Consider the following 15,913-nt stretch of genomic DNA (forward strand, 5'->3'; position numbering starts at 1 on the left):
TCGGAGAGCCGCTGGGCTGGGTTTACTCCCATCTCTAGTCCCAGCTGTAAAGCCGTTAGGGCGCATCGCGTTCTTGCTCCGCAGATGACGGAAGCGGCCGAGAGAAGCCAGGTCGCTGCCCAGGTGACCCAGGTAGGAGCAGGAGAATCTGAATTCACACCCAGGGGACCCACCCGGGAGCCCCAGCCCCTCCCTCCCGCCGGGCACCCTGGGCTCTGACCCAGAGCCTCACGGGGCCCCTGGGCCTCTGGCAGGACAGGGCTGTGCGTTTGGAGACCCCAGTGACTGTGGCCTCGAACCCAGTGAGCCCGCACCCTGCCTGGGCTCTCACCCTGGGCCTGTTTCCTGGAGCGCGAAAGCAGGCCTCCAGGAAGGACAGACAGGTGTTTCCGCTCTGACACTGGGTCCGGCTGTCTGCTGTTTATTCGTTTGCATCTGACCAGTTCCCAGGCAGATGCTGCTCGCCCACACGCCGCTTGGCAGGGCGTCTGTGCCTCCCCTGGTTCCTGTTACTCTGCACGCCCACCCCCCACCCCCCCCAAGCACAGGGCAGCCTCCCCCCAACACCCATGCTGTCTGCATCCACCCCCTCCCAGGTCTCACTGCTGCCTCCTCACTTATGCTAGGCCATTACCCTTCCCAGTTATTTGCTGTCCTCCCCCTCCTGCCCCCCCACGTTTGCCCTGTGACTCCAGTGCCCCCACTTGGAGGAGGAGAATATTTTCTACTCTGCGGATGCCCGGCGGGACCACAAGAATTCACGTGGAAGCAGACATCACCCCCAAGTACTCAGGGGTGGGGGGGGGGTTGGAGGAGTGGGGGTAGCATCAGCTCTGGCGGGCGCTGGGAGCCAGCACACAGCACAGGGCCTTGAACCTCAAGACAGGCAGAGTTCAGTGGGCCCCCCCCCCCCCCCCCCCCCCCCCCCCCGCTTCCCTGGGTCTCTCCCCCACACACACCCCCCAGCGATGTCATTTTGGGGAAAAAGAAAGTGCCACAGCCTTTTAATGAGGTTCCTGCGAGCGGGGCGGCCAGGCTGCCAGGAGAGCCTCTCCCAGGAGACCAGAGGAGAGGGCCCCCGGGGCTGGGGGCGTGTCCTCGGGGCTGGGGGCGTGTCCTCCGGGCTGGGGGCGTGTCCTCGGGGCTGGGGCGTGTCTGGGGTCAGATCGCAGCGTGGGGGCGCCGTGGGGCGTGTCTGCCAGCCCCCCTCTGTAGGCGGCAGGGGCGTGCCCGCTGTGGGGCGGGTCCGGAGCTGGTCGGGGCCCCGGGGCGGAAACGATCAGGCCAGGTGGCGGGGGCGGCCTGGACAGCCGGGTAGCGGCGCGGTGCGGCGCGGGCAGGATCGCGGGTGCGGCGGGCAGGCTCCGGTGGGGCGGCGGGCCCTGAGGCGCTCCGGGTGGTCGGCGGGCGGGCGGCGGGCGGACGGCGGGCTCGGGGCGGGGGACGGGGATCTGGTCGGCGGGAACCCCTCGTGGGCAGGTCTGACGGAGCCGCTCGCCGGCGCCCGGTGCCCAGACGCTTACGGAAATGTGTCCAGTTTCAGGGACGCGCAGGGCCGGCTGGACCGTCTGCCCCGCGGGCTTTGGAGGCCGAGCCTTTGGCCCCCGCCAGGCGGCTCCCACGGGCTCCGCGATGAAGCCGGCAGCTCCTGGCCGCGCCCTCCTGTGCGCCCTCGGCCTGGCCTTCTGCCTGAGCTGCGCGCACGGGCTCCAGAGGAGGTGGGTGCTCTCCTGGGCGCGCGGTGGGGTCCCAGCCTCGGAGGGGGCCGTGCCGGGTGGACGCGGGGTGTCCCTGCTCTGAACGCCCCCCCCCCCCCAGGCGGTCGGCGCAGCCTTAGTGCAGACTCCAGCGCACTGTGGGTGAAGGAGCACACTGTGGGTGAAGGGGTCCCTCCCTCCCCTCATGCTCCGTCCCAGCTGAGAGTCAGGGTGGGGACTGGGCTGAGTCTTCAGGAAACCAACAGCTCCGATTTGAACTTTCCTCCTGTTTATTTGGGTAGCGATCGCCCTCAGAAGGATGTGGTTCTTAGGCAGCAGGCGCTGGAGACACGGTGGGTTTAACTTGTTAGCGAGTTTTAATTAATTAAATGTTGCTGCTTTAGGATACGCCATAAGGGGTAACATTATAGCTCAGTTTGCCCAGAAAGCGTGTTTTCTGAAGGGCTCCGGGCATTAGTTTTCGCCACCAGGTTAAGAGGGTGGCGGAGAGGCCGTGCGTGGGGTTAGGGTCGTCTGCTCACCTGTGACGTAGAAACGCACCTGCCCGACCGTGGGCGCGGTGCGAGGGGAGGCAGTTCCTGGGAGGACTCTGAGAAACCCTGCCTGGCCAAGGGCATCAGCCAATGCCCATGCAGCTCAAGACGGAGCCGGAGTAGGTGCCTCCCCCCCCCCACCCCCCCCCCCCCCCGCCCCACAAGTCACACACCTGCTTCACCGGGACACCGCCCTGCGCGCGGCGTGGGGGCGGAACACAGAGGCCATGCAGACCCTCAGGGCGCAGGGGTCAGGGCTGTTCCCGCGGTCCTGCCTGGCCGAGGGCGCGGTGACTGGCCTCCCTCTCCCAGGGGCCGGCTCTCCACGTGTCCCCGTGCTCTGAGATTCCTGTTTCACTGGGAAAGCTGATTGATGGTCTGGCCGGCGAGCCACTGCCCCGGCAGCCTCAGTTTCCACCTGTGAGACAAGGGCTCCGGCACCTCCCCGGCCCTGCCGCTCACGCTGTGGACGCGGTTTTCCTTTGCTGCCGAGCTCTCCTCTCAGCATTTGAGACTTAGAACCGGGTTTCCTAGCGCCCGAGTCCCGTTACGCAGCGGTATCCTTACCCACGAGCGAGGCTGTGGGGACCAGTTCTGTTTCCCCGTGAACCCCATCTCCATCTGTAGCCTGAGCACTTGCACCTGCGGCCGCCTGTCTGTCCGTCTGTCTGTCTGCTGAGCCTGACAAAGAGGTTGAGCTTCCTTCTGCCAGCCCCCTCCCCCCCCCCAACCATGAAGGGGTCTGAAGGGGTGCCCTCTGCTCCCACGTCACCCCCTCTGCCAGGAGCAGGGAGGCCTCTCCCCAAATGGGGGAGGGGGGAGGTCAGAGGCACCTGGGCGGCTTCAGCGCCTTTTGTGCTGAGGGTTTCACCCGTGGGATGAGGGGCGATGGGTCTGTTTCCAACCTGTGAGCGCCCTTAGGACAGAGGCACCGGGTGGCTGTTCCCTGGCTCCAGGTCTTCCTGGCTTCCTGACCCCAATTCAACCCTCCCTGCCCCGCCCTGCCCATTTCTCCCCACCCATCCACTCCCTTCCCATCCGCTCCCTGCCCATCCGCTCCCTGCCCATCCGCTCCCCACCCATCCGCTCCCTTCCCATCCGCTCCCTTCCCATCCGCTCCCTGCCCATCCGCTCCCTGCCCTGCCCATCCACTCCCTTCCCATCCGCTCCCTGCCCATCCCCTCCCCACTCTGCCCATCCGCTCCCTGCCCTGCCCATCCGCTCCCTGCCCATCCGCTCCCTGCCCATCTCTCCCCACCCATCCACTCCCTTCCCATCCACTCCCTGCCCATCCACTCCCTGCCCATCCATTCCCTGCCCTGCCCTGCCCATCCGCTCCCTGCCCATCCATTCCCTGCCCATCCGCTCCCTGCCCATCCGCTCCCTGCCCATCCACTCCCTGTCCTGCCCATCCGCTCCCTGCCCATCCGCTCCCTGCCCATCTCTCCGCACCCATCCACTCCCTTCCCATCCACTCCTTGTCCTGCCCATCCACTCCCTGCCCATCCGCTCCCTGCCCTGCCCATCCGCTCCCTGCCCATCCGCTCCCTGCCCATCCACTCCCTGCCCATCCCCTCCCCACTCTGCCCATCCCCTCCCCACTCTGCCCATCCCCTCCCGCCCTGCCCTCGCTCCCTGGGTGATATGCTTCCCTGCCTTGCACTACATGACACTGCGATTGTGCCTTTCTTACTTGGCCCTTGTCTCCCGCGCGGCCAGGTGCGTCTCAGGAGGGTGGGACTCATCCCTTGCTCAGGGCGGTAACCCTGTCCCACCATAGTGCCTGGGGACTCTGTCCCTCACTCAGGGCAGTAACCCCATCCCACAGAAATGTCTGGCCTGTAGCAGGTATTCACTGTTCCTTGAATAAATGAGGGCTCGGATGGATGGATGGATGGATAGATGGATGGATGGTGGGATGGATGGATAGATGGATGGACAGATAGATGGACGGATGGATGGATGGACGGACAGGTGGATGGATGGGTGGACAGATGGGAGGGTGGATGGATGGACGGACGGATGGGTGGATGGACGGATGGGTGGGTGGGTGGATGGATGGATGGACAGATGGGTGGATAGATGGATGGGTGGCTAGATTGATGGACGAATGGAAGGATGGATGGATGGACAGATGGGTGGATAGATGGATGGATGGGTGGATAGATAGATGGATGGGCAGATAGATGGATTGATGGACGGATGGGTGGATAGATGGATAGGTGGATGGATAGATGGACGGATGGATGGATGGATGGATGGATGGATGGATGGACGGACGGACGGACGGACGGACGGACGGACGGACGGATGGATGGATGGATTGACAGATGGGTGGATAGATGGATGGGTGGATGGATTGATGGACGAATGGAAGGATGGATGGATGGATTGATGGACGAATGGAAGGATGGATGGATGGACAAATGGGTGGATGGACGGATGGATGGATGGACAGATGGGTGGATAGGTGGATGGATAGACAGATGGATGGTTGGTGGACAGATGGATGGATGGATGGGCTAATTTTTCAGTAACTGGAAAGCTCTAGGAGCATGGTTCCTTGTCTCAGCAGTGGCAGCCATGAGTGGAAGAAGCTGATTATGGTCCACCACTGGCCTGCGACCGTGTGCAAGGTGAGTGTCTGCCTCTGTGGCCCTCTGACAGGGACTCCCCTAAGAAGTCTCGCTTATTTCCTCTCTGGGCCTGGGGCTGCTGCTCCGTGTGGCTGTGCGACAGGTGCCTGGGGCTGTGACAGCGCCACCGCTGGGGGCTCAGGACGGCCGACATTGGTCCTCTGGGTTCTGGAGGCTGGGTTCCCAAAGGAACGTGCAGGAGGCAGCTGATCCATGGTTCTCTCTCATCATTGATGTTTCTCCCTCCCTCTCCCTTCCTCTCTGAGATGTTTCTCTCGCTCTCCCTTCCTCTCTGAGATCCATAAAAATATTTGTAAAACAAATGTCTCCCAGAAACAGCAGCCCCTGCCTCCTTGGCCTGCTCTTGTCACCTAAGGTTGGTCTTTCTGTCTGTGCCTCTGATTTGTCCTGGGCCCTGTGCCCTTAAGTGTCACTACGGAGGAGCCCTGCCTCAGTGAGGGCGGAGAGGGGGGCTCTTTCTCTCTGGACGGGGTCCTGTCTGAGGTGGGGTCTTGTCTGAGATGGGGGCCCTGCCTAAGATGGGGGGCTGTCTGAAATGGGGGTCCTGTCTGAGGTGGGAGTCCTGCCTAAGATGGGGGGCTGTCTGAAATGGGGGGTCCTGTCTGAGATGGGGCCTGCCTAAGATGGGGGGCTGTCTGAAATGGGGGGGTCCTGTCTGAGATGGGGCCTGCCTAAGATAGGGGGCTGTCTGAAATGGGGGGTCCTGTCTGAGGTGGGAGTCCTGCCTAAGATGGGGGGCTGTCTGAAATGGGGGGTCCTGTCTGAGATGGGGCCTGCCTAAGATGGGGGGCTGTCTGAAATGGGGGGTCCTGTCTGAGATGGGGCCTGCCTCAGCCTGCCCCTGCAGGCCCGGCCCCACTCACCCTTCCCTGGTGGTGTAAGCGGGGTACATTGCCCGACTGAGGAGTTTCATGCTGTGGCCGAGCTCCCCCTAACGTCTCTGATAATGTTTCTGAAAAGCTCACTCAAGACTCTAAGCCAGAGACGCCTTGCCCTGGGTTCCCGGGAGGGCGCTGCAGCGGTGGCCGGGTCCGCTCCCGTGACATTCGGAGCTTCCGGCTCCGGTTTCCCGCCCGCCTTAAGTAACCATGGCGCTCTTTCCGCTTCCTCACAGGCTGGGTCTTCCGTGGACCAATGAGAAGGAAATGTCTCTTGTTAGTCTCCCCGAATTATTCTCTTGACCCGAAAAGCTGTCTACGGGGGGCGCCACTGTGCGCAGCTGCTGGTGTGCTGTTATCACTTCATGGCTGTTGTGTCTTCCCCTCAGAGCAGTCTCCGCTCAGGGTGTGTGTGTGCGTGAGTGTGCATGTGTGCGCGCGCGTATGTGCGTGCGTGCATGCGTGCGCGTGTGTGCATGTGCGTGTGTGTGCGTGCGTGCATGTACGTGTGTGTGCGTGCATGTGTGTGTGCGCGTATGTGTGTGCGTGTGCGCGCAGTCCCTGTCGCCTGTGTCCAGTTGGGTTGCCTCTGGTTCTCGCTCCTGGGCAGCAGGACTGTGGCCGGAAGGAGCTGTGTGCTGAGCTGCTTGGGTAGCGCGGGAGGCTTTCCCGCCGGGGGGCCAGGCCCTCTGGTGGGTGATGTGTCCCACAAACGCCGCCTCACCTAATCCCACCTGGTCCTCACCTGGTCCCCATGGTCCTCACCTGGTCCTCACCTGGTCCCCACCTGGTCCCCACCTGGTCCCTCCCCACCTGGTCCTCACCTGGTCCCCACCTGGTCCTCACCTGGTCCTCACCTGGTCCTCACCTGGTCCCCACCTGGTCAACTCCAACTGCTTTTTACTTGTATGTTTCATATAGTGAAAATCTATTTCTTGATGGCTGTTTATTTTATAAAATCTCCGTTTTAGCTAACCTGTTTGGAGGTCCCTAAAAAGTGTTCTCCGGAGATCTGTAGCTCTTTGATTTCTCTCTCTCATCATACACTCCTGTTCTCACCTGGGCATTTTTATGGCTCCGGAGAGTTCCTGGCTCACTGATGTATTTGGACTTGGTGCCTGAACAGACGTGAGGCTAACCATTGTGCCCAACCATTTGTGTAGGGTTCTGTGATAGGAAAATTACTCATAGGCAAATAGGAGTGTTTCCATCAGATTGACTTAATTTACGAGCCCATAAAAAGAGATAAAAAATGACGTTTTAATTCAGTCATTTAGACTGAGGACGGGTCCACTCATTGCAGAGATGACGTCCAGCCCCATGAACTTTCCTCCCGAATGCATCGTTGGGATGAGCTTACTGCACGTGGACATGGAGTTCATTTTGTGTTAGCCCTGTCACCGGCTCGTGTCGGAAGGGCGGAAGGTTGCTACGTCTATTTAAGTGAAAGCAACGGGCCAACGGTTCTGTGTGTCTTTTTCCTAGGAAGTTGAAGATGGCTGCAGAGAGCCGCCGGACTACTGGACGATCCACGGGCTGTGGCAAGTACTCGCTGCTGAGACGCGAGCGCGTCTGGTCCTGAGAGTTGCCCTTGAGATGTTGTTGGGGTTCATTCTGAGAGGCCCTGGGGTTTATTCCGTGGATCAGCGCCTCCCCTGAAAGCACTGTTCCGGTTTCCGACCTGACCCCGTCCTGCTGCTCAGTGCTGTTCCGATGGAGTAGTAATAGTCTAGGCCCGTGGTCGGCAAACGGCGGCTCGCGAGCCACATGCGGCTCTTGGGCCCCTTGAGGGTGGCTCTCCCACAGAATGCCACGGCCTGGGCGAGTCTATGTTGAAGAAGTGGCGTCAGAAGAAGTTTAAGTTTAAAAAATGTGGCTCTCCAAAGAAATTTCAATCGTCGTCCTGTTGATATTTGGCTCTGTTGACTGATGAGTTTGCCGACCACTGGTCTAGGCTAAATATGCATTTAAGGGTTCTGAGTATATGTTAGGGTTACTGAATTTTAATTTTCTCACTTGGGGGCAATAAGCATGCGTATAAATATAAATTACACGCGTGATCTCTATCAGCGGCACCTCACAGCCGCCCCGGTTGGCTTTCCTGGTTCCGCCTGCATTCTGTGCGGATCATTCTGTCGCTGTGCGTGCAGGGGTTTGTGCTGCGAGATTGCACACGTCGTCCCGCTGCCCAGCTGAGAGGAGGCCCTCCCGGTTTCCCTGGGCACGTGTCCCCCGGGACGGGGGTCAGCAGACAGCAGCTTAAAGCGGGGCCTGGGGACCCGGCCCATAGTCCACCTTCCCCCGGGCTTGTCGGGGACCCTGGCTCTCTGGGGTTCTCTCCTGTGAGCGGGGGGTCCGCAGGGTGATGCTCCGACCCGTGGCGGAGGCGCAGGCCCAGGTCCGGGCCAGCTGGGGCGGCTGGAAACCCGGCCGGGCCTGGGGAGCGGGTTGGTGACCCCGTGGCCTGAGCGGCCAGCAGACGCAGAGGGCGCGTGGGGACAGAGTTACCGCCGAGGAGGAGGGCGTGGGCCTGGTGCTGGGGAAGCTCATCCCAGCGGGTCTGAGCCTTCAGCGCACTGTCACCTCCTAAGCCTCACCTCCTCTTAAAGGGGCAGACCTCCCGCTGGCCTCCCGCGGTGGCTGTGGAGCAGGCTTGCAGGGGGCAGGTCCCCGGGACCCACCGGAAACCCCTCCCGGGGACCTGGCTTGCGCACCCACCGCGGGAGCCTTAGACTCCCCTGCTGTTTGCACGAGGCTGGCCTTCCCCCCAAGCACTTTCCTGGAAGCGGGGGCTGTGAGGCTGCCCTGAACCTGAGCCTGTGCGGACAGGCATGGCCTGCGGCCCCCAGGCAGCCCCCCCTTTCGCCCCCATGTCCTCTGCGCGCTGAGCCGAAGGGTTTCCTCCTGTCCTTCAGAACCCATCCCACCAAGACTGACCTCTCCTTTCTCCTTCTTTTATTTCAAGGGCTGACAAAGCGGACATGTGTAATCGGTCGTGGCCCTTTAAGTTGGACGAGATCAAGGTAGTCACGGTGGGGTCTGTCCCACGGCCAGGGGGTGCCCTGAACGCATTCGCCAGGTCGGGCGCTGGCACCTTAGCGCCACGCGTATCTAAAGCGATCGCACAGATCCATTAGGGCACCCTCGCCTCCTCGGCCCAAACCCCGAGGCCAGATAAGCCCAGGAATTAGCAGCACTTCCCCCGAGTGACCCCCGGGCCAGAGCGCCGCCTCCGCGTGCCTGGACCCGAGTTCTTCTTTTCTGCACCAGGACCTCATGCAGGACATGAAGACGTACTGGCCTGACCTGCTCCACGCGTCCGCCAACAGCAGCTTTTTATGGTGAGTGAGTTCTGCGCCGTCACCGGCCCGCGACACGTGTGAGAGGCACGGAGCGTGTGCGTGTTCCGGGGGACTGGGGGCACAGGCGACGGAGCCGTGGTCCGGCCAGAGGGGTGGACAGCCTCCCGTTAGGCCTCTGGGCGCCTCCCGCTCGCCAACGGGTGGCAGATGAGGGCGAGTGACTTTCCTTAGACACGTGTTTTTCATCGAGTATTTCACTCATTGCTTTGTTTTAAAAATGTTCTCTGTTGAGGTTTAAATAACGTGCGTAGCTTAGGAGCCGTCGCCCCAATCAGACAGGAGAGAATAGTTCTCAGAGAGGTGCTGCTGCCTTGCAATGTGTGGAGGAAAAGAAGACCCAGTTCAGAGGCGGGAGCGCCGTGGGGAGAGAGGGAGGCTCGCTGAGGCTCTGTCCTCGGGCTGTGCCAGCAAAACGCTTTGCTCTAGCGAGAGCTGAGCCGACGAGAAAAACCTCACACCGCACTTCAGGGCGGGCAGGGCGGTAACTAAGTAACAAAGTGTAATCCTCCCGGTGTTACAATGTTCCCATGTGGTAACTAAGTAACACAGTGTATGCTCCAGTTGTTACAATGTCCTGTGATAGTCACATGTTTGCCACGTGGCTTAAAAATACATCAACAAAGACCGTCTCCCCAGGGCGGGGTGGGGGGGGGGACTGGGGCCTGGAGGGTTTAATCCAAACAGCATGGGCCATGTATGCGCTTCATCTGTGCTCGATAACGGCGCAGTGGTTCCTCCTTCAGGGGGGATAGCTCCATCACACCCTCCATGCTTTGTTTCGTCAAGGCAGCTCCTAAAATCATCACCTTGGAAGAAGATAGCTGGACGTGCTTTTTATTTATATTTTTAGTAACTGAGGATAACCCTTTATTTTCTCCTTCTTACTCCCGTATGTCCATTTATTGTTCAGATTACAACCGATCGGAATTTGTCCAAGGTTGATGGAACCTGAAAGATTTCTAGATTTCAGGAAAAGAGTGAAGGTGTAAAGAAAAGCGTTTGAACAGGAACTGGGGTGAAAGTGATGTCTGTGGGCCTGGTCACTAACGTTCTGGGGGAGATTTCACTCGGGGGCGTGGCAGGAGGGTGGTTTCGGACCCTCGGATCCTGGGGCTGTAGGTTGAAATCTCCCTTCAACACAACGGAGATGCGCTCGGGAAATTGGGGCCGTGAGAGGTTCAGGTCTGTCGCTGGCGTCTGTGCAGCCTGCATTCCAGACGATGGTTTCGCGTGGACAATGGCCCGAAGGAACCGGAACCGGGAAAACAGTGAGAAAAGATTCACACCGCACTTCAGGGCTGGCAGGGCGGTAACTAAGTAACAAAGTGTAATCCTCCTGGGTGTTACAATGTTCCCATGTGGTAACTAAGTAACACAGTGTATGCTCCAGTTGTTACAATGTCCCGTGATAGTCACATGTTTGCCACATGGCTTAAAAATACATCAACAAAGACCGTCTCCCCGGGGGGCTGGGGCCTGGAGGGTTTCATCCAAACAGCATGGGCCATGTATGCGCTTCATCTGTGCTCGATAACGGCGCAGTGATTCCTCCTTCAGGGGGGATAGCTCCATCACGCCCTTCATGCCTGTCTTCTAGATGACAGAAGTAGTTAACATGCACTAACTAACCAGTACATGTGCTCTCCAGAGCTCCTCAGCACAGAGTGGAGACGGCGGGTGTGGCGCTGTGGTCGCTGTCCCCCTAAGCACCGCCTGTGGCTCCTGGTGGTCCGATCACCTTTATGGCGGGAGGTTGTAGGGACGTCCCCGGCCTCGGCCCCGGCGTTGCCGTCAGCGGGGACAGGCTTCGTGGGAAAACTGTTCTGTGTGGTCCCTCCGAGGGGCCCTCGGGTCTTGTCAGGGAAGGCCCAGCGTGGGCCAGGCGCGGGGGCTCGCGGCTCGCTGGGGGACGGGCCTCGGCGTCGGTCCCTGAGCGGCCCAGCCAGTCCCTTGGAATTGGACGTTCCTCATTTAACACAAACTTGTCAGTTACCGACGGGAAGTGACCCGCACGTGCGTGAATGCCTGTTTCCGCTCACATTCATCCGGTGAGCCTGCTCCGCACCAGTTGCCGCTGTGTCTTCGCACTGAGCTGGGAACGCCAGCTCGTCCCCGCAGCGCGGCGGAGCGGGTCCTGGGTGATTGTTCCCGCTTACCCTGCGGTTCAGGGGCAGCTCCGGTTGGGGAAGGAGCCTCCGTATTCCATCCCCCAGGGCAGGGGTCGGCAAACGGCGGCTCACGAGCCACATGCGGCCCTTTGGCCCCTGGAGTGTGGCTCTTCCACAAAATACCGCGGCCTGGGCGAGTCTGTTTGGAAGAAGTGGCGTTAGAAGAAGTTTAAGTTTAAAAATGTGGCTCTCCAAAGAAATTTCCATCGTTGCGCTGTTGATACTTGGCTCTGTGGACGAATGAGTTTGCCGACCGCTGGCCCAGGGCATCGGAAGTTCCCGAGTGGTTTACTCCGGAGACTGTTCTGGACGGCACTCAGCGACTCGCCGTGCTGGTCTCCTCGTGTCTGCAGGCTAACCCGGGCCCTGGGTGGGCTTCGGGGTGACCTGGAGCACATGCGGGTGTGTTTCTGAGGTGCGGCGGGTGCTTTATGAAGCTCATGGGAGCGTTGCCTGTTGAGCCCTGGTGGTTGATGAGTTGCTGGCGCAGTGGAGGGCCCGGTGCCCGTCTGCTTTCACGCTGCCAATGGCTCACGCCGGCACCGGCAGCTGCCAGGACCATGGACCGGGGGGTGGGGGGGGGGGTGGGGGGGGCGTGGTCTGCGATGGACGGGGCGTCGGGTGGCTGCGCCACCGCAGGGCGTGACCGGGAAGTCAGGGTGGCGCTCGAGTGTGGGCTCGGGCTTCCTGGCCGGTGCCCTGTGGCGTGGTGCCCAGCCAGCCCCTCCGAGCCTCAGTTTCCCCGCTTGTGAACCAGCCTCGGGGAGCTGTGAGAACGGAGCGCGGGGAATGTTTGGTGAGACGTTAGCCCGCAGCACGCCGCCCAGAACGATCAATGGCTCCTTTCCTCGAGTACAGGCTGCTGAGCGGGGCCGACACCGGCGGGGCTGTTGGGGTCCGGGACAGGGACGCCCTAACGGCGAGCGGGGCCGGGGCCAGGCCTCGGCGTCTCTCATGGCGCCCACCCGGCCAGGAGCTCGGCAGTGACCGCTGTGGAGCCGGCTGCGGGCGCTGTCGGGCGGGAGGGGTGCCGGGCGGCGAGGGGGGCAGCGCCTTCCTTCAGCCCCCCCCCCCCCCCCCGTGCTCATGGGAGGAGAGGCGGGGCCCCGAGGCCACGCGAGTTCACGGGGTGGCGCCGAGGCGTGGGTCGGGGAGGTCAGAGGTCAGCGCCTGGGCTGCCAGCGGGAGCCCGTGCTTCTCCCTCGGAAAGGGCCCGCAGGGCAGGCCTCCGGCGGGGCGCCCTGTGCGGGCGGGGACTCGGGAACCTCCGGCGGCGGCCTGGCTTCCTGACGTCCCACCGGAGGCGGTGCCCCTTCCAGGAAGCACGAGTGGGAGAAGCACGGGACCTGCGTGGCACAGCTGGAAGCCCTGAGCTCCGAGAGGAAGTACTTCGGGAAGGCCCTGGACCTGTACCGGGGGCTCGCCCTCAACAGGTAGCCGTGGCCGCTGCTCGCAGGCTCCCCGCCCCCCCCCCCCGCCCCTGACTCGGTGTGATGTCCCGTCCCTGGGTGCGCCCCGAGCCGCTGCGCCCGGAGCCCCTGGGTGGCAGCTGCCCCTGCAGGGCCGGGCCCCTGGTGAGCAGCTGTGGGGTCGTTCCGAGACGTCCTCGGCCTCCTTCAGGCCTTCCCAGGCCCGGGGTCAGGCCACGTGGTGCAGACATGGGCCGCCTCCCCCGCACGGATACCCTGGGTGGAGGGGGGCTGGGTACAGGGGCGCTGGGCATGGGGGCGGGGCGGCGCTGGGTGTAGGGGGCGCTGGGTGCGGGGGTGCTGGGTGCGGGGGGGGGCGCTGGGTGTAGGGGACACTGGGTGCGGGGGCGCTGAGTGCGGGGGGGGGGCGCTGGGTACAGGGGCGCTGGGTGCGGGGGGTTGCTGGGGGTGGGGTGGGGGGGCGCTGGGGGTTGGGGGCCGGTCACCTCGGCCACGCGCTGGCTGTCCTCACAGGCTCGCTGCCCGAGTCCCGGGGAAAGCGAGGCCTTGAGGAGGATCTGACTGGGTCTGGGCAAGTGAGGCAGAAAGAACGAGAGAGGAGAGGGGACCTCGGTTAAACCGCCCTTGTTCTTCGCTTTGCTTTCAGCATGCTCCAGAAACTGGGGGTGCTCCCGTCGGGGGGCAATTACTACCAGGTGAGCCCCTGCCCGCTTCTTCCAGCTGCGTCCCCCTCACCGGCGCCCCGCACATGCCCGCGCCGGCCTGGGCGCTGCAGGGGCCCAGCGGGAGCCCGCCGACCGCCCTTCCTGCCTCGCGGGCTCCTAAGCAGATTTGTATAAAGATGTTCCTTCTGGTGCAGAGAGCGGGTGAGAGGGAGGGAGAGAGACGTCACTGAGGAGGGAGAATCATGGATCGCTGCCTCCTGCACGCCCCGCACCGGGGATCCAGCCCACCACGCAGGCACGTGCCCCGACGGGACTCGAACCCTGACCTCCTGGGTCACAGGTGGATGCTCACCCACTGAGCCACGCGGCCGGGCCAGCAGGTCCCCTCCTTAGAGTCAGCTTACGGATGTCGCAGGTGTGGGTGAGGAGGGTCAGGCCCCGACAGTAGTTTAGGGTTGGGGCCCCGTGGCCTGACAGAGTGGGACACCCAGCCCCACGGTCCCGCTCCGTGGCACCTGTGCTGGGCGGATCTGTGTCCTCCCCACGGAGGGGGCGGGGAAAGGACGGGGCCTGGGGACGGGGTCTCGCTGCCCTGAGCATCCTCCTCGGAGGCCCCGAGAGGGGGTGCAGGCCGCGGGGTTCATCGGACTCCCCTGGAGTGGGTGAGGGGGCTGGGTGTCCGTGGCGCTAAAGCGGCAGTGACGCGCGTGTGTGGCGCCCCTCCTCCGGGCGGCAGGCACGTGAGGGGCCGGGACCAGCCTGACGCGTGACTCGGGGAGGATGGCCATGGGTCCCGGCCACGGGTCGGGTGCTTTACCGCCAGGCACTTCCAGCTTCTGCCCCGCCCCAGGCCCTGGTGCAGACGGGGAGCGGGGCAAGAGGACGAGAGAGATGGAGGTCTGGCGGCTGGAGGCCACATCCTGTCTTTGGGGGGGGGAGGGGGGGCACCCCGTGCCTCCTGTCCTGTCGCCAGCCATCAGCCAGGACACGGTCCAGCTGGGTGTGCGAGGGTGGGAACCAGTGTCACGGCTGCGTAGACGGCGCTGGCTTCTCTGGGGGAGGTCCTTTCTGATGCCCGTTATTTCATTTCAGGTGTCGGACATCAAAGACGCCCTCGCCGGCCTGTACGGAGTCGCGCCCAAGATCCAGTGTCTCCCGCCGGAGCAGGTCAGGGCGGTGTGGCTGCGGTCTGTGCCGAGCAGCCGGGGTCCACGCTGCTGGCGGCTGTGTGCTCACGTGGAGTTCCCCGTGTGCTGCTGTGTGTGTGTGTGCACGATTGTGGTACAGGCATGTGCTGTGTGTGTGCCGTGTGTGTATGTGTGTGTGTATATGTGCATGTGTGAATATATGGTGTGTGTGCGTGTGTGTGTGCGTGGTGCAGGTGTGTGTGTGTGTATATGTGTGCATGTGTGTATATATGGTGTGTGTGTGTGTGTGTGTGTGGTGCAGGTGTGTGTGTGTGCCGTGTGTGTGTGTATATGTGTGCATGTGTGTATATATGGTGTGTGTGTGTGTGTGTGGTGCAGGTGTGTGTGTGTGCCGTGTGTGTGTGTGTATATATGTGTGCATGTGTGTATATATGGTGTGTGTGTGTGTGTGTGTGTGTGGTGCAGGTGTGTGTGTGTGTCGTGTGAGTGTGTGTGTGTGTATATGTGTGCATGTGTGTGTGTGTGTGTGTGTGTGTGTGAGTGTGTGGAAATCACCTGTTCTTTGGCTCCAGGCCCTGGGGCAGGGTGTTGGTCCCTCCCTACCCAGGATGCACCTGTCCCGGGAGGGCCGAGGTGGGACACCCTGTGGGTTGGCATCGGAGCTGGAAATGCTCCCTGCGATCACCGGTGCGGCTCACCCGCGGGCTGTGGCTTGTCCGCGGAGGAGGCCTGGCCCGCCCAGGCAGCGCTGGGGACGGGGTGCCGGAGCCGGTCTGGGCTGGGCACCGCCTCGCGGTCAGGCTCTAGTCCCGCCCAGGGCGACCCGGCTCCGGTCACCACGTAGGACGGCGAGGTGACCCCGGTCCGAGTGCTACAGCGTCCCCGTCTGGTGCGCAGGGCGAGGAGGTGCAGCTGCTGGGGCAGATCGAGCTGTGCCTCACCAAGGACCTGCAGCTGCGGAGCTGCGCGGAGCCCGGGGAGCCGGCGGGCGGGCCGTGGGGCGGCGGCCTCGGCCGGGACCTGGAGGTGTGCAAGGACGGCCCCGTCTTCTACCCGCCGCCCCCCTAGCCCGGCCCCGAGGCGCGTCTGGGCCGGTGGCGTTCCGAGTGGTGAGAGGACCCACGGGCCTGCCGTCCAGAGGCACCGGGACCGTGTGGCTCCCGAGCCCGCACCGTGGCTCCGCCTGCTCTGTTTGGCTTGTCACTCCGCGGGCGGCGGGGACTCCGCATCCCTGAATAAAGCCGTTCGCTCCTCCTCGAGTCATCTCTTCGCATCTCCGCCGAGGCGACACCTGGGCGTTGGGGCAGGTGCCGGGACCGAGGACTCGCGCTGTCCCTCCGCGCGCTGCCTCCTC

The 15,913-nt window shown here is 62.8% G+C and overlaps 1 protein-coding gene across 17 annotated transcripts; it reads left to right on the top strand.

The window, feature by feature from the left end:
• Positions 1-1,140: 1,140 nt before the first annotated feature.
• On the top strand, positions 1,141-15,818 carry RNASET2 (ribonuclease T2). Of its 17 annotated transcripts, none has more exons than XM_080666125.1 (11): positions 1,157-1,288; positions 1,538-1,718; positions 2,000-2,050; positions 4,824-4,887; positions 7,272-7,327; positions 8,752-8,809; positions 9,057-9,127; positions 12,636-12,749; positions 13,393-13,441; positions 14,504-14,578; positions 15,457-15,818. In XM_080666125.1, exons 2-11 carry the CDS (start codon positions 1,633-1,635, stop codon positions 15,625-15,627), a joined length of 795 nt encoding a protein of 264 aa, XP_080522251.1. In that variant the 5' UTR covers positions 1,157-1,288; positions 1,538-1,632; the 3' UTR covers positions 15,628-15,818. The 17 variants fall into 17 exon arrangements, with proteins under 17 accessions (XP_080522243.1, XP_080522251.1, XP_080522254.1 ...); XM_080666128.1 differs by having other exon boundaries at positions 4,827-4,887; XM_080666123.1 differs by having other exon boundaries at positions 1,208-1,314.
• The last annotated feature ends 95 nt before the right edge of the window (positions 15,819-15,913 follow it).

This window comes from Plecotus auritus (assembly GCF_963455305.1).
Source record: "Plecotus auritus genome assembly, chromosome: 4".
Taxonomy (NCBI): Eukaryota; Metazoa; Chordata; class Mammalia; order Chiroptera; family Vespertilionidae; genus Plecotus; species Plecotus auritus.

What these genes read in the sequence shown, in the direction of transcription:
- RNASET2 (XM_080666125.1), top strand. Translation starts at nt 1,633, where the DNA reads ATGAAGCCGGCAGCTCCTGGCCGCGCCCTCCTGTGCGCCCTCGGCCTG. An exon ending in GGCCTGCGACCGTGTGCAAG is followed by an intron (nt 4,888 to 7,271) that starts GTGAGTGTCTGC and finishes TCTTTTTCCTAG; the next exon opens with GAAGTTGAAGATGGCTGCAG. An exon ending in GCCAACAGCAGCTTTTTATG is followed by an intron (nt 9,128 to 12,635) that starts GTGAGTGAGTTC and finishes TGCCCCTTCCAG; the next exon opens with GAAGCACGAGTGGGAGAAGC.